The sequence below is a fragment of the Alligator mississippiensis genome, chromosome 2 (genome assembly GCF_030867095.1).
Source record: "Alligator mississippiensis isolate rAllMis1 chromosome 2, rAllMis1, whole genome shotgun sequence".
Lineage (NCBI taxonomy): Eukaryota > Metazoa > Chordata > Crocodylia > Alligatoridae > Alligator > Alligator mississippiensis.
In genome coordinates this window covers 72013519-72031425 of record NC_081825.1, presented here as the reverse complement: position 1 = coordinate 72031425, position 17907 = coordinate 72013519, and the positions used below count along the sequence as shown (strand labels likewise).

The following is a 17907-nucleotide window of genomic DNA, read 5'->3' as shown; positions in this document are numbered from 1 at the left end:
CTTTCAAATAAAATGCTCCAGTGGCCCCTCATAAAAATAATGCCTTTTTAATAAAGGCTGCCACACCACCAGTGAACAGATATCACAGGGGAGAGTGTGCTGAATTGTACATTGTGCATGATTTTTCTGAGTACCAAAAGAACATTTTTCCCTCATAGCATTAATGATAGATTTTATCTATTTATGTGTTTAAATCCCCTGTAATTAGTGCACCAGGAATTCTTTGCTATTATAATTTGTTACTTTTCAACCAATTGGGTGTGTCAGTCAGGCTTTTATGAGAAATGTAATTTACAATTTTAGCTATTTTGTGTCTGTAATCAGAGGTGCACAAGAATGATATCACAGATCAACATTTTTACTTCATGAAACACAAAGAGATTCCCTGACAAAAAAAGTAGCAAAGATACTTTTAGCATTGTAAGTACAAGTCAGTCAGATATGAACACTGTTATTGTAATTTGGGAAGAGAGGTATTTCAAGACTAGATGTACAAACATAATGTTTTTTATGTTAAAAAAAATTCAAAGGTAAAAGATTAGCAAACAACTTTTTATTGTGACTAAATCAGTATCCAGCCACTGCCCATAAAGTAGCAGCTATTAGTCTTGCTGGCAAACAACTGTATATCATTTATGGTTTCAGTATGGACTACAGAACTTTATTTTACTGTTTTCAATGCAGTCAGCAAAGAGAACTAGGACTATTGTTTTTTCTTTAGTATCTATTTTACATGTTTTTGCTTGTGGTTTATAAAGTGAATTATGTCAGATGCCATGTAGTATTTTAGATGGAGAAGTAGCTCACTTTTCCGTAGTAGTCATTGATAAAACCACAGACTAGCCTCCATTTCAAGCATGTATTGATGTCAGGATGTTACGATGTTTCCATCATGTTATGTCTTATCTCTATGTACAGAGGCCAGAACTATCGACTAAAAGTATGGAGAAATGTACCTTATGTTGAAAGTGTAGATGGAGCTCCTGCTCCAGAGCACTCCATGCTGTGACTTACATCTGCATGATCCTGTAGCAGTACAATTCTGCTTTGTCACTGTATGCATTTACACACATGCAGGGAGCCTGCTCCAACGCTCTGGAAATCCAATACGTCAGTTGAGTCTGCTGGAGCACGTAAATTGACTCGCTCTGGCAGCCTCGCACGTCACAAGTATCAGCGGCACAGTGCATCTCCGCACTGAGAAAATGGCAACGGTGCACTTTGAAATAAAAAACGTTCAATGTGCCTTAGTTCAGTGTGCCCTGCTGCCATTTTCTCACCGTGGGGACGTGCTGCACCACTGGTACACATGACGCACAAGCGCTTTTAATTAGTGCAGCTCGCTAATTAAAAGCGCCTGGCACCACATCAGGAACACATGTAAAAATGCCCATTAACTTTGATCAAGAATAAAATAGGGCTGAAGGGGAAATGGTTGTGCTAGTCCCATATCTCTGTGGAGCACATTCTAGAGAATATATAATACTCTTCCTTTCCCTGTGTCATGCATGGATGATGAGCTGGAATTTGGGCTGGAGGTAATGGTGTTTCTGAAACCTTAACTTAACCTTTTAATAAAGTTGTTTTAATTAAACTGATCTCTCTGTTTGACCTGTATCTTAATGGAGTTTTGTCTGGGATTAAACCAATACCTTGTATTCTTTTCAGCTCTAATAGAGAGTATGAGACTTCCCTGCCAGATGCACATAAAGACTTTTTTTAAAGGGATGGAACATATTGTTTTCATCATTGCCTTGAGAATGGCTTTAATAAAATTTTCATGTCTTGAAATAATGAACAAAAGGTACCACTTTGCCCATAAACCTCAGTGTGTAATTATATCACAGTATCTCCCATGTCAGTCCCTGTTGACATAATAATAATCATTATAAAGTAATAAGCATGACCCTCTTTTCTGAAGTGGCAAATGTGTGAATTTAACTTTTCATGTATTAAAAGAACCAAGGGGAATTAAAAAACAACAACAAAAACAAAAACCCCCTTTTAAATGTATTTCCTAGTTTAGAAAGTGTCTGAAAAAATATTTCAGTCTTTTAATTTATTTCATGAAAAAAGTAATGTTTTTGATCCTTTAATATCACTTAACCTAGACAATCTCTCAAATAGGTGGGATGTAGTCTTTAACAGCAAAAGCAGCAAATTCTTGGGGCAGGCTCAAATGTTACTTCTAAAAATCAGCTTTATTGGCCTCAACCAAAGCAGATAGACATTTTTAAAAAGTACCTGAATGGCAGTGCTCGTAGGGGCTGAAATCTTTATGCGAAGCGAAGAGGTAGAGCACAGTGAGAATGCTACAGTATGATGAACCTCATCAATGTGTCTTGTTCCTGTTATGTGGAGATTGCCTCAAAGAGTGAAACTAATTCAGTTTTCTTGTCTGTTTAGTCCTTTTCACCTCTGATGAGACTGCAAACAAGGATGTCAGTTTATGATGACAGATAGCTGTCTCCATCTGAGAAAGCAACAGCAGACAGTGGCATACACTTGCAGTGGCATACAAAGTTAGCTAGATTTGAACCAATGACTTGGAGATGAAAGTCTGCATGCAATTATTAATTTGAAGCCATCCATTTGGTTCTTCTCCAAGCCCTTCCTCCTTTACCTTCTTTTCAAAAGAGTGTTCAATATAAATGATATATGGACAGCTGCAAAAAGGGTTTAAACAATTTATTTTTCCCCCTCTGACTATTTGATGATTGTCATCTTGAAGCTTAAATATTATTTACCAAGTAGGTTGCATGTACACAATGACATGTAAAGTACCACACTACTGAGTATTTGTAGGCTTTTTAAAGTTGCTGGTTTTATAGATATTTGGAAGGGGAAGCAATCTCTGGGGTTTCTTTGTGATTCAACCAAGTTTTTCCCCTCCAACTTCTAAATTAAGTAATGGGGCGGATAGCTTTCTGAGAACCTCTTTTCTCCTTCCAGCCTTTGTCTTCTGTGATTAATGAAGCTAATAATATCATGCTTATTTAGCATTTTGACTATTAATTTTCCAGTACATTGAGGCAGTTGTTTATAGTTTTTCAGGTTGAAGCTAGATGACCAGCTGATATTGAATCTATTATGATTGCAGAAAGATTGTGACTATCAGCTGTGCCCTGTGTGCCTGTGAGATATTGCTCGGGCCAGAACCACTGGCTAGAGTCATTGACATTGAAGTCACATTGACTTACACCAGCTGTGTGTGTCTGACCCATACATATTTAACAATGACAAAAACCTTAAAAGTATTAGATCACTGGCTCTTGCTTGAGTTATTTTGGAACGTGTTTCACTTTTGACCTTTCCTTTTCTCTGTCCTTCTCCCAGTCTAAAAGAGGAGAGGTACTGTGAATGGCTCAGGGGATTGTTATGGGATGGGTTGTATAGAGCCTTTTATGAACTCAAAGGCCACTTCAAATCCAGCTTAGGTTGGTAGCGACTGAAAATGACTAAATTTCCATCCAGTAGTTATGTGGCCCTTGTGATGTGGATTTTTTGGTTTGTGTAGTTCCCAGTAGACTAGATGTTCATATCACAAAACCCAGGCTACTAATTTGCCTGAGTCTCAGCAGAAAGGTCAAGGACAGAATGGTTATGGAGAGTGAATGGCTAGATTTAGTTCTTCCTAGTCGGGTTCATGTCACAAGGGCAAGATAATGTAGGGCATTTACATGGTCTCTAAATAATAATATATCTGTTCTGTAGATAAATAGAATGTTTGCATCTTCCAACCTTTCCCTGTAGCATCTTTGGCAAGCATTGCTATTGTAAATTAGCGATCTCCTTTCACTTCTGCTGGACATGGTCTTAGTACCTTCCATTTGCACCTGGCTTATTGAGGTATGCTTCCTCCTTTCAGATTGACATTTGTATGCTTGCCACTAGGATTTGTGCCCAGCTGTCATGCTCGTTCTCTCACAGAGGCCAAGTGTGCTCTTTCCTCAGTGCAGCTAGTCTCCAGCAGGTTAGGGTAACTGGATGACTCTCTTGGCTCTGTTGTCTATTCAGGAGCAAAGCCAGGTGCTTCCATAGTGTCACCAGACTGATCATCACTTTATTCAAACATTCAGGTGGTTAATTGAATTGCAAGTCAGTTTTTGGACAGCAGGAAAAACACTTTCAATGCATAACACTATTGCTTTTAGTGTGCATCTATATATGAACAAAAGGCAAATCTATAGAAGGTGCATAATTAATTGTGCTTAAGGGCATAAGCTAGGCATTAATCACCTGGGATTTGGAAGAAACCTCTCCAAATGGGGATGAAATGAGGTTTCTTGTACCTTTTTCTGAAGCATCTCTGAGAGAGACAGGATACCAGACTAAATGGCTCACTGGTCTGATTCAGGATAACAGGCCCTGTGTTCTTAGGAAACAAAATTAATTTAAACATAACTTTCAGTTTTCATGCAAATTCTATACACAGCTCACCTGTCTTGACAGGTCCAAATATTCTCCTCCTTTTTACATTCCAAATTCTTTGGAGCTATTCACTTATGCTGGGCTCATACACCTTTTGTATTTTATTTTAGCATGGCAAACTTAAAGATTGAGCTGTCTAAGTTAGAGAGTGAAGCCTGGCCTGGGGCACTGGATATTGAAAAGGAAAAACTGATGCTGATTAATGAAAAGGAAGAGCTCTTAAAGGAACTCCAGTTCGTCACCCCACGGAAACGCACTCAAGATGAATTAGAGCACCTGGAAGCGGAAAGAAAGAGGCTGGAAGAAGAGCTGCTGTCTGTAAAAAGTACACCCAGTCAAGCACTTGCTGAGAGGTAAGTTTTCATCTTTTGCTTATGGTAAGCACGCCTTTCTGCAGTTTAACCTTTGTACTCATTGCAGAGTCTGAACTATGCTTTGATGGGCCTTTTTTCTTCAGTAACTGTTATGTGTAGATCTTAATTAAATTTATTATTAGTCTACTGGGCAGTAACACAAAGGAGCCTTCTGTCCTGTGACAGAGCACATACACCCTGTATGTGCTCTGCAATATCAGTTGCTCTGCATTTGTTACCAGCATGAAAATGCCTGTGACAGATGTTAAATAACTAAGGAATGTCCACCGACTGTCAGGAGGGCAACATCATTCACTGCTTGCCGATAATAGCTGTAAAGTATTTGAACTCCGGTTATTTGAACTCTGATTTATCTTGATGGTTGCAACATCTGAAACCCTTCACTGTGGGTTTCATTACACAAAAAATGCAAAAGATTATTGCTTTTAGCCCAGAAGAAGAGAATAATTGCTGCAGTCTCCCTGATTCACGCTAGTAACTAAGATGCCTGCTGCAATGCACTGGAAGTTTGCCAGCTAATGAGCTTGAGAAAATTAATGGAAACTGCTTCACAAAACATTACATTCACAATTGTTTTGAAGTTAAATTTATTTACGATCATTTCTAGCACATTAAATATACTGCAGCTTACACACAAATATACTAGTATATGCAGTAGGAAATATAGTGTATTAGACTTGATAGAAAGTCAGGACTGTGATCCTGCTCTCATTAAAGTGAATGGCAAAACTTCTGTTAGTTGCAGTGGGAGCCCTAAATCACTGGTGAGTAGCAGGGACACTTCCCACTTCTATATGCAAATTCTGGTAAACTGCATATTTGCAAAGTGTGCATTAAGCAAAGTTTAATATCATCTTATTGCAGCCTGTTAAAATGAGTTTTCTTTAAACTATCCAGAGAAGCAAGTGGGCAATTATCTGAGCCCTTAGGAAGAAATATTTTCAGTAGTCTCATAACTTTTTCTTTGTTTGCTTCAATAAGATGTTTTCATTTGAGGGCTTGAAATATTAAAACTACCTTGGGAAGGGAACTTACCCCACCCTAGTATAACTGGAGGCTAAGCCCTACCCCATAATTACTAATAATTTAAGACAGATTTTTGCAACCAGCAGTGGAGGTAGCAGGCAAAGGCTGTCTGAATGCAGTATATATAGTGTCCTCAGTGCTGCCAGTTATGTCTACCATTTGAGCTTGCCAAACCTGAAAATGCAGCAGTGAAGAGAAAGAGAGCTTAAGAGCATCCACAGAAGGGTGCCCCCCAGATGGCTTTGCTGTATCTGTTCAAGCAGGGAGCATCTCTGGCAGTGCTTTGGATACATGTAGATGTACTGTTTGTGCTGCATTCAGAAATCTGCCCTTGGCAAGAAACAGTACTGGGTTTGTGGACAGGCTGTAGGGAGATTTTTGGAGGAGGTTGCCAGAGGGAAACAGGGCTAAATGGATAGAACAGAGTAGAGTGGGATTACACCAGAAGGAAGCAAGCTCATCTGGTGTATTTGTTTTGATACTTTCTCAAGAATAATTCTTGAATCATGGGTCCAAAGACGGGAAATGTCTTGTGGACGTAGAGCTGTGTTTTAATTAAATTAAATTTTCAAGGAAGAAAATAGCCAGCTGTGTTAGTAATGTCAGAATTACCATGGATATATGGTGCCTTTTAGCATCCGTTAATCAAAGAATAGAGAATAACAGATCACCATAAAATCACATTTATAATGAAATTTGAAACTTTAAGTCCAAGGATGTGATAATTAGGCTTAATGTAAGTAAGAAATGAATTGTTGTTTCTGTGCTCTGATTTAGCACTTGATTTTTTAGGGTCTGAATATTTGTTTAACACTGTCTGTGTATGTATTCAGGTATGATGCAGATTCTTTATTCACATGAATATAGCAAGAGTGTAACAAGCTAGTTTTATACTGTTGTCAAGAAGATATTTAACAGCAACATTTTCCATGACTATGGGCTAGAGGTACACCAATATAAAGAAAATTGACCATATCAGAAATCAGCCTGAAGTGGTTGATAATTTGGCCGATAAATGCCCGTGCGTGTGTGCAGCTGCAGTGCAGCACTCAGGCAGCGAGGAGCACAGCCCAGCAGTGTGGAGAGCTATGTGCAGCTGGTAAGTCTGTTGTGGTAGAAAGGGATGGGGGAGGGAAGGGGCATGGGAGGGGGGTGCAAATCAACACCGCCCCCCCGGTGGTGAGGGAGAGAGCGGGGTTGAGGCTGGAGTTAGGCGCTGCCCAGCTGGGGCAGGTGCAGGATGGAGCTGCAGGTCGTGTGGAGGCTGGGGAATCCCGCTGCTGCGTGTGGCTCATTCAGTGGCTCTCCTGCTCATTTGGTTCCTCCCGCAGCTGCTTCTGCTATTCATCCAGGAGGGCACAGAGGGGAGGGTGCCCCCAGATCTGCGCAAGGTGGGCTGCAGCTGTGGGCTGGGGCCAGGGGCCTGCACTCAGGGTGGGTGTCAGCATTGCTGGGCGGGGGCTACGGCCAAATTTGGAGTGGCTGCAGCCCCCCGTAGGCTCCTCCAGCACCGCCACCGCCCGCCCTGACCACAGCACAGCATGGCCTCTGGCCCCAGCCCACAGCTGCAGCCTGCCCTGCCCCACCCTGCACAGATCCAAGGGCACATGCCCCCCCCCGTGCCCTCCTGGACAAGTGACAGGAGCAGAAGCAGGAGCCACGCACCCTTGATGAGCCGTGGCTCCATCCCATGTCCACCTGCCCCGTGGTTCTGTCCCACGCCTGCCCACCCCACACCTGCCCCAGCACCACTCCCTCTCTCACTGTAGGGAACACTGACCTACCCTCCCCTTCCCCTTTCACCACAACAGACTTACCAGCTGCACGCACCTGTATCAGAAATCAGATTGGTATCAGCTGATATGTGTCCTTAGAAATCAGCTATCAGTATCAGCCCCCAAAATCTCTATAATTGCACCCCTACTATGGGCAGATCCATGACTTTGTAAAAGAGAGTGCAAGAGCAGTGACTGGGGCTTCCAGCTTTCCTCTCACCCCACTGGAAGCAGGCAGACTATATTGCAGGAGTAGCATCCAGGGCCTTTTTTAAAATCTCCAAATCAGGTAAAAATCCCACCCTCCCCCTCTGGCACCCCCACCACCCTGTACTCAGTGGCATGTCCCTTTCCATCCCATTTTCCATTCCCTCGTCTACTGCCCCTGGCAGATATGATGGCAAGAGGGAAGTTCCAGAAATGCTCCTGCCCAGCTCTATCCAGGCTCTGCAGGGAGCTGGACTTAGTTGGGGACGGTGGCAATGGCTGTGGTGACAGGCAGGTTTCGCTTCCCCGAGTCTGCTCCTGGGCTGGCAGGAAACACCTGGGGTTCAGGCAGGGAGAAGGGACCTGCCTACTAACACCACTGTTGCTGTTCCCAGCTGTGCCTGGTTCCCATGCGGCCTGGTTGGAGCAGGGCAGGAGTGGCTCTGGAGCTCCCCTGAGTCAGCCAGAGATAGAAGAGGCAGTGGCAGGTGGGTGAGGGGGGATGAGAGTGAGGAGACTTGCTGTTGAGCATGGAGGGGAAGGGAGGAGAATGGAATTCATACCTGATTTGGGAACTTAAAGAAAGTCCCTGGCTGCTGCTCCCACAGTGTGGTCCAAAAGCAGGTATGACCACACTAGTGCACCCCCTCTGAACTTCCCTGTGTATGACTCCTGCTTTCTTTGGAGCAGCTGGTTACCAAGTATTCTGTCTCATTCAGAGGAAGATGCATCTCTTCAAACTCTTCCACTTACATTTGCTTCTAGAGCAACCTGTCTTTCCAATTAGAAAGGCAGAATACTCTTACTTTTCTGAAAATGCCAGAAGTTCTAGTATCCTAATCTGCCAGTTGACCAGCAGGTGGTACATGAAGATTAGGGTGGTTTATGCTCGCTTGAACATTGTAATGAATCTTGCTTGTAACATTTATGATAATATAACTAAATCCCCTGGCTCCAAAGTATATAAGGTCATTTTACACAAATCCTATCTTTTTCTGTGACTCCTGCTGACACAGGTCCTTTAAATTTTGCAGCAAGGGTGAAACAATTCCTGAAGTATGCTAGTTTTTATTTTTTAATTAATGTCTTAGATGGATCCTCAGAATGTTATTTCCTGAAGGCGAAAAGATGCTGCCTACAATATTTGTGAGAGATGCCAGTCCACAATACCTATTTGATCCTGCTACGCTGCCACTGTTGCTGCATCAACATCTTATTTTATAATGTTCAGTGAATACCTTAAGCTTGTCTGGTTCAAATGAATGTTTTCACTGACTGCTGCAATGAAGCAACACCTTAGAAAGCAGCAGATCCTATCAGTGTGTGACATGAATAATAGGGGAAAGGGGGGAAAACAGATTTGTAGCATACTCATATGTATCTCTGTGAAGCTTAGGGATATTTTTGAGTGGGCAGGTGAAATTGTACTGAGTGCCAATTTACAAAAGTGGGATCATAATTTATCAGAGGTTAAAGACAATCACAGATGTGATTTCTGTGAGGAGACTCCCACGTGGTCACACAGAAATAGCACTCCATTTTCCCTAATTGCGGCTTTGTTGAGAGGGCCACCTGCTGCTTCTTCTCCCCTGCTTTCCATCTATACTAGTTTCCTTTATTTTTTTGACCTCAGACAAAACACTTTGAGTAATCACAGACCTTTTGGTCTTTAAGGAAGCTATGATTTAATGAATAAGCAGGAAATTTTCCTTTGTTTTTTTTGCTGTTAGTTCCCAAATGGTTCCCTTATTTTATCTGTCATAAATAACCATATCCATGAACAAAATAGTGGATCGTGTTGAGAGAAGAAGGTGCATGGTGCATTTTGATGCATCACTAATTCAAGTAGAGCATTTTTTTTTTTTGCATGAAGGAAGAATCCTTTCATCTTGAAGAATGACTGACAGGACTTTAGTATGTATGTTCTCATCTCTTCAGTGTTGTAGGAAACTCTAAGGATCAGGCTTTTAAAGGTTTTAGGTAACTAACCTCCATTGATTTTGCTGGGATTGAAGCACTTAATTGCCATTAGTATTCTGGTTAAAGACAAGTTCTCTAATTTTTTAGAGGCTCTTCTGATGATTCAGAGTTTAATTCCTTTAAAATACACTGAACATTTTGGTCACTGTACCCTCTCACTAGAGGTTATGGCCTTGGCTGCTCTAAACTGGTATAATTTCTTCTAACTTCCTTAGAACTGTACTAGTTCACACCAGCCAAGATTCTCGGTCAAAATATTTTTCTTATTAATATTTTAAGTCTTATCACAATGATTTCATCTATCTGTACATTTGCAGAAATTAAAACTAATGCAGCTAACCCACAGATGATAAAATTTAAAAATGAATGACTTGCCCAAGTGTTTCAAACATGCACATAATTACTTAACACTTGCACTTTAAGAATAAGAAAATGTATATTATCAAAATATCTACAGATACCAGTCTTTTAGTTAGGATCAAGTCATCTAATGCTGTTTGCTTTTCTTCTGCTTCAACTTGACTATCAAGCGTTAAGTAGTTAGAGTTACCAGAAATCCTTGGACAGAAAGACAGCTCTAAAACAAAAACTTCTTGTTGTCTTTCTGCATTATATATTTAATATGGAATATAGCAGACAGAAACCCTAAGGTCTAAAGTCTGGTCTTAAAACAAAGAAAGTCTTTTTATCTCAATCAAGTTATTTTATTTGCCTCAGGAAAGACTTTGGGTAAAATACTGATTCCCACTGATGTCAGTGGCAAAATTTCCACTAGTGTAATTAAAGCCAGGATTCTATACTTTGTCATTTAAAAGAATATTCCATGTGTGTCTCCACATTGGACTTGAGGATTTGTTTACCATCATTGCTCAAACAGTGGATGTTTTTGAGAATATAAACTCTTTTCTAGGAGTATTAAAAGAAGACTTCAAAAAGATCAACAAAATCAAAGTTTTGAAGTAGAAGAAATAACATCAATAAATGAATTGATCAGATATGAAACATTAAGAAGTGACTGATATCCACTTATTGGAAACACCTAAAATATAAATATTACATGTCTTACAGAATTTCCCAAATCTCTGGTTTTCTAATTTACATGATGTTGAATTTAATCAGTGCAAGGGCTGGTTGGGTATTTTCTAGTTTTTCATTAGAAAGTGTTGACTTCTCAAACCCCAAACTCTGCAGGAATCTGAACCCCACTTCTGGCAAAGATGGAATTTCGGGTTAAACCAGCAAGAGGGAGATAGAGGCTTAGCTTGCCCAAAATGGCTAATAGCCATGTTCCTGCTATAGCAAGTATTCATTTACATGAAATAGAATAGCTCAGACAGGAGATTTAAAGGTAGTCATCCCAGATGGCCCTCGAACCTGATGGTTTGGGCACTTACCAAGGGTATGGGAGAGTGATATTCAGGGATGCCCAACTGTCCATTACGTTTTGGTTTTTTTTAACAGATGGGCTACAAAAAAACTGCAAAAAATGCATGTTCTTGAAGTCCGTAAAAATAAGCTGCCTATAAAAAACAGAAACACTGAGGTCATTTCATGTTAGACAGAGGGAACAGAGTAGTGCCACCTGGTGTTGAAGTGGAAGCACTACTCAGAGCCCTGCAGTGAAGCCCTTTCAGGGCTTTCTGGTCCATTGGAGCATTCATAGCTCCTTCTACCATTCTTCCCTAGCAAGTTCAGCTACTGAGTGTCCTGGCCATTGCTGAGCCAGGCAGGACAGGGATGGAGCTGTGTGGCTGGAAGGCGAGGGAGAGGTAGTAGGTGGGGGTCCATGTTGGGAAGGTGCGGACGGAGCAAGGCTGATAAGGGTATGGCTGGGGGGGCAGCATGGTGCAAAGCATCCATTGGGTGTATCGGTGTGGGGTAGTAGGACACCCCTGTGGTTGGAGCAGCAGGATGTAAAAATATGTCTGAAGTCACACAGGATTGACATGCCGGGTTGCCACACCAGGTTTCTTTCTTTTTCTTTTTTTTTTTTTTTAACTGACAATAAAAACAAAAACTTTTACTGTCAGTAAACAGTTTGCAGATTGTCAGTAAAAAAAAAAAAAAATGTTTAGGCTGGCAACCTTACTCCTCCTGTTGCAACTGAGGATGAGTGCATTAATATGAGGCCGTTGGGTATGCTTCAGTGGGCCCAAGGCAGGGGTGGGCAATTATTTCGGGTGGAGGGCCACTTACCTAGTTTTGGCAGGCTGTCGAGAGTTGCATGGGTAGCCCCACCTCTTGACAGGTGCCCCGCCCCCTGGTCGCCATCATTGGGACATTGGTTCCAAGTCTTGGGACCAATGTCCCAGGGCCAGCACCGGTGGGGCCCAAAGCGGGGCACAGGCTGGCAGGGGTCTGTGAGACTGGGCTGCAGCAGCAGGGAGATTGGGGAGCTGACTTGGTTCATAGAGCCCCTGCTGGGCGGAACCCCGTGCTCCTGTCGCCCTGCTCTGGGCCCCGCCGACCCTGGCCCCAGGACACCAGTGCGGGCCCCATGCTCCCGCTGGCCCCCCGCCAACTTGCTTCCAGTGCCCCCCAGCCCTGCAGCACAAGCAGGAGGCAGCGCACAGCCCTAACCCCCTGCTTGCCGGCAGGGAAGAAGCTGGTGCTGTGCACAGGGAAAAACGGCCCCTCGCCTGCCCCGTGGCCGGCGCTCCCTGCTGCAGCTGCTCACAGCTGATGTGGGGCTGCCTGGAGCAGGCACAGGCAGCCCCACATGGGCTGCAAGTGGCTAGTGTGGGGTGCCAGTCATGGGAAGAGTGAGGGGCCACTTTTCCCTGCACTCAGCACCAGCTTGTAACCCGCCCCAGAGCTTGCGCTCTGGGCAACCCAGAGGCAGCAGTGGCAAACACTGCCCAGCACAGTAAGTGGGGGGGGGCCACAGCTGCTGTTGCCACGTGCAACCCTGATGGGTGAGCCCGAAGCCAGCGGGGGCGGGTTACAAATTGGTGCTGAGCATGGAGGGGGAAAAGCAGCCCCTCCCCCACCCTGTGGCCAGCGCCCCATGCTGCAGCCTCTCGCAGCCTGCCTGGGGCTGCCTGTGCCGCCTCCGGACAGCTCCGCACGGGCTGCAAGCAGCTGCAGCAGGGAGCGCCGGCCATGGGGCGGGCAAGGGGCCCCTTTCCTCTGCACCAGAAAGAAGCAGGAAAGGAGCCTGGGGGAAAGCTGAGTGTGGGGGTGGGGAAAAGCAGCCCCTTCCCCACCCCGTGACCGGCACTCCCTGCTGCAGCCGCTCAGAGCCCAGCAGGGCTGTCCAGAGTAGGCACAGGCAGCCCCAGGTGGGCTGTGAGTGGCTGCAGCGCGGGGTGCTGGCCATGGGGCGGGGGAGGGGCTGCTTTTTCCCCCTCCATGTTCAGCTTTTCCCTGGGCCGCTCTTCCCCGGGGTCCTCTCCTGCCTGGGGTCCTCCCCACCTTCCCCCTTACCTGCGGTTCCAGCGCGGGGCAGCCATGCAGTCTCAAGCCAGAAGTCCCTGCTGCGGCTTCTGTCTGGGTGGGGCGGGGCCAGGTGAGCCCTGCTGTTGTGGGAGTCTGCCGGGCTTCCCCTGGGTCCTGCTTCCCTTGGTTCCTGTCATTTTTGACAGGAACCAAGGGCAGATAAATATTAATTTTCTCAATTTTTTAGGGGCCCCGCAGGCTGGATAGAATGGCCTCATTGGCCGTCTTTTGCCCACCCCTGGCCCAAGGTCTTGCATTCTTCATGAAAAATTTGGAAGATGGTTGGGCTGATCTTAATATAAATTCAAAACATTTTTTAAATCTTGGAAACACTTGGGAGATAGAAAAACTGTTTTTGATCCATTTTTGTCAGTTCCCATGATAGTTTGCACTGTCAATGTGTACTAGTTTCTAATGGTTTATGTCTGAAATCTTTTTGAGATTTGTCTATAGAGTTGATTCAAAATTCATGTTAGTGTTCAGTAAACTAACATCTAGTATGGAATCAAATTAATCAGATTCATTTCTAAGGACTGAAATACATAATATATTGAATTTCTAACGATAAATCAGAAGTAGAACCAACTCTTACTTGAAGAAAAATACTTTTTCAGCAGAGTGTACAACCTCACTAAGAGACGCAAAAGATTGCGTGTGTGCTTGTGTGTTTCTTTTGTTCTTCCCTACCCTTTTCTTTGTCACTGCTGGAAATTACAAATATTGTACCTCCTTGATGAGAATCCATCTTTAAAAAGCAACACAAAATGTTAGTAGGTGATTAGCATTGCCTGAGGAGAGAATGGCAAGAGAAGTTTGTGTGTAAAAACTGCAGAAAGCATTGAAAAATTACAATATAGCAAAAAAAATGGAGGAGAGACATCTGACATTATTGACTAACGTAAGCAGCTATAATAATTAAAAGGTTTTTTGGGTCAGCTTTGGGGGCTTATCTAGAGCAACCTGTAATGTATAAAATGTTCTTTCATATTCACTTAATCTCTCATACATTTTGTAATGTTGTTTATATGTTTAAATATAGTTCTCTTTAACAGATTGAAATTAGAAGAAAGAAGAAAAGAACTGGTACAAAAACTTGAGGAAACTACAAAATTAACCACTTACTTGCATTCACAACTTAAAAGGTAAGGCTGAATTTTGTTGATTATGTTTAAAAGTAAAGATCTATTTTCAGTTGCGGTCCGGCAGACCTAAATACATTTGAACTTCATTCTTAGATTTTCGGCTAGCTGGAAGCTGAAACAAATTAATTTGATATTTGTGCCAAGAAAATGTAAGTGCAATGGCTTCAAGCATTCTGACTCTGTGCAAATCAACTGAAACTATCCAACCAGAGTAAAGTGCAAAAGGATAGATGTTTTTAAGCAGGTTTTGTAATTAAGCAAAGTGGGGGGGAAGGGCATCTTTCTGTTTAGATTAAAAAATGTTCAGAACAGCCTTTAATACATGAGATGTTTCCAAAATGGCCTCTTTCCTAATGAGAAAAATACCCTTTGTTTTTAAGTCTGAGTTTATCCAGAAGCTTGACTGCATGAATTATAACTTCAATTCTCCATGCTAACTAGAGGGATTCGTTACATACATACACAGCTGCATCAATGGGAATGTAAAGGTTGTTATGATTGTATTTTTTCACAATCGTTACTAAAATTTTTTTTTTCAGAATGTTTGTTCCAATGCAATTTAACCTCAGTAACAGTCTGCCCTGTTGCTTATTGTTTTAAAAGTCTGACTTCATTATAATCTATTATTATTCACTTTATCATGATGACAGTGTGCTGGTCACTGTACATGTTTAATTCCCATTAAGGCAATGAATATCTTCCTTGCCTTGATGAGACTTAAAATTTAAATACCTCATGTCACACCTTTGTCTCTAGTGGTCTTGCTGGGTGCATCCCCTCAGGTGTCAAGCTTTGTTGTTTTACCTGTCCCAGGGTAGTCTTAACTTTCTCCGAGTCATTGGTGAGATCCTGGGTTACAGTACCTGTCATATTCACCATGCTTTATCTGACAAGTCTGTCTAACGCTTGAAGTGTGTTTCAAGGGGCTGTGGGCAATGACATAAATATTCAATAATCAGATAGTTTTCTTAAAACAAAAATGTTATCTTACAGCTGTCGTGCTTAACCTTCCAGCCCTGGACCACATTACTGGTGTGGGCTGACCCTGTGAGCAGGGTCAGTCCATGTGCCTGATCCAGCATGGGGTCAGTCTACGGGTGAGATTCAGTGTACCAGCCCGGGTGCATGGGCTGGCCCAATCTCTCTTACACAGCCCAACCCCTGTGCACCAGATCTAGCCATGGATTGGGCCCTGCATGCTGGCCCCACCATGTGCCAATGTGATCTATCATGCAGGATTGCATTATCCAGCCCACAGGGCACCCCTTAGGCTTAGAAATTTGGCAGCAGGAGAGTGGCAGTTAACACTGCCACCGCTGTTCCTGCTGCCAACTTTCCAGACACATGTGGAGATCCATGGGCTGGATGACATGGCCTTGCAGATGGAGGTTGATCACCACTTTCTTAGAACTAGGAATAAAGCTTTCTGAGAAGAAGCTTTTAAAAGCTATGTGCATCTCTTGCTCTACTTAAAGCCTTTACCTCCTTATGTTGGTGACCTAGGCAGACTGAAGTTCTTCTGAGGCCCAGGCAGTATCTTGTATCTGCATCTGCTTTCTGCAAAAAATACCCTCTGTCCAGAGCGCCTTTTTTTAATCTTCCCAGAATTCTGTTTTTCGTCAGGATTTTTTGACCGGGTCAAAAGCAGTTTTGCAGGTTGGCTGTCAATAGTGGTAAAATCATCAGTGCTGATAGTTCTGGTTTTGAGCTATAACAACTTCTAAATGTTGAGACCTGACTGTTTTGACCCTTTCTTTTCCAGACAGACTCCTACTGAGCTAAAGCTATATAGTAATGCAGAAAATACCTTGACAACCAGGACTACATATAGTATTCATAAACTATTTCAGAACAGGTCCCAATTCATCACATCTGTTTTTATGGCTAAGTTATGATGGTTAAGTCTTTAGTAGTTTAGTTACATAGAGTTTTTTGTGCTTTCTTTGCAGCCTTTCAGCTAGTACATTATCAGTGTCTTCAGGGAGCAGTCTGGGATCCCTGGCATCCAGCCGGGGCTCTTTGAACACATCCAGCAGGGGGTCACTAAACTCCCTCAGCTCCCTGGATCTCTATTACAGCCAAGGTGATCAAATAACAGATTTGGACTATCAGTATAAACTTGACTTCATATTGCAAGAAAAAGGTGGCTACATTCCTTCTGGGCCTATCACTACTATTCATGAAAATGAGGTAGTGAATTCCCATGGAAGATTGGGTTACAGTAACTCTTCTGGATCTTCAGCAGCGGGCCATGCACCAAAATTGACTGAGCCTCCCAAATCTGTGACATCACTCTCTTCCAGATCCTCCCTTTCCTCCTTGTCCCCTCCGGGTTCTCCCTTGGTTTTGGAAGGTGCATTTTCAGTGTCTGCACAAGATTCTCCTCTGCACCACCTCAGCACAGACTTTGAAGATTGTGAATTGCCTGGTGACTTTGCAGACACTAGTCTTTGTGAGAAGCAAATGTTGCTGGATTCCGAAGCTAGAGCAACATCGCAAGCTCTTACAGATGATAAAGAACTCAGTGTTGGACAGCCTCTGTCTCCTTTGCATGAAAGAAATACAGGTAAATATGGTTGTAATGTGAAACTTACATGATTGTTAAATGTAGGATTGCTTCTAATACAATCAGAATTTGGGTGAGATACATCAACACTTGCATATAATAAGCAGATACTAATTTAGGGCTTTATCCTGCAAAGCATGGAGCTCTCAACTTCCACTGAAATTGGTTCACTGACCCTTTACAAACTTGTCTTTGCTGTTTATTTTACAATGTATTTTGTTGGTATTTAACATGGGATTTTCAAAATTTTCTCAGTACTAGTTTAGCTCTTCTGTTGAAGTCAACTATAGAAGCTTATTTTAAGTGAAGATATAATCCATTTTATTCGCTAAAAACACGGCTCAATGACATGCTAAAAATATCTGGGCGCAAGCTATGCTGACACATGCACTCATGAGCATATTGTGGAAGGATCTGTTCGCCAATCCTCTAATCATATTTCAACATGAGAAGTGAGGATGTCTTGTAGTTTTTAGACCTAGAAAGATATGCTTTCTTTTAAAAATTTGCCTGAGGAGGAAAATAGTAAAAAAAGAAAGAGGCAGTTAGCATGCATTTGCACTGCTGAGCTAATTAACAGTTGGGATTCAGTTACCGCTGTATAGGCTGTTCAGGGAATCCCATAGTAATATTCTTATGTTCCATTTCAGTTCTGTATGAAGAACTCTGCCTGTTTAAGTGTTGTGGTGGAGATACTTTATTGAAGACTGGAGGGGGAGTGGTTTTTTTTATGCACAGTATTGCTGTGCCATCTTCTGGCCAAAATGTTAACTTGCTCTCCAGCTTTGGTTCCCACTTTTATTCCTGTCCTGCATGCCATCCTCTTTTGTAGTATTAATGTTTATCATTTTTTCAAAAAGCTGGTACTTTGAAATCTGCCTCACACTTTTTTACCTCTGTGGCTAACTGAGGTCTGGAGCCAAATCTGCTTAAATAATAACCCCTATCCCAAAAAGACTATAGCAGGC

The 17907-nt window shown here is 42.7% G+C and overlaps 1 protein-coding gene across 2 annotated transcripts in view; it reads left to right on the top strand.

Moving 5' to 3' along the window:
* The window catches only part of WWC2 (WW and C2 domain containing 2), a 163692-nt gene that overhangs the window by 103534 nt on the left and 42251 nt on the right, over nt 1-17907 (top strand). For both annotated transcript variants that reach the window (XM_006269616.4, XM_019481352.2), the window contains exons 9-11: nt 4542-4784; nt 14284-14373; nt 16323-16939. In XM_006269616.4, the coding sequence (XP_006269678.1) occupies nt 4542-4784; nt 14284-14373; nt 16323-16939 (950 nt within the window). The remainder of the gene's footprint in view (nt 1-4541; nt 4785-14283; nt 14374-16322; nt 16940-17907) is intronic.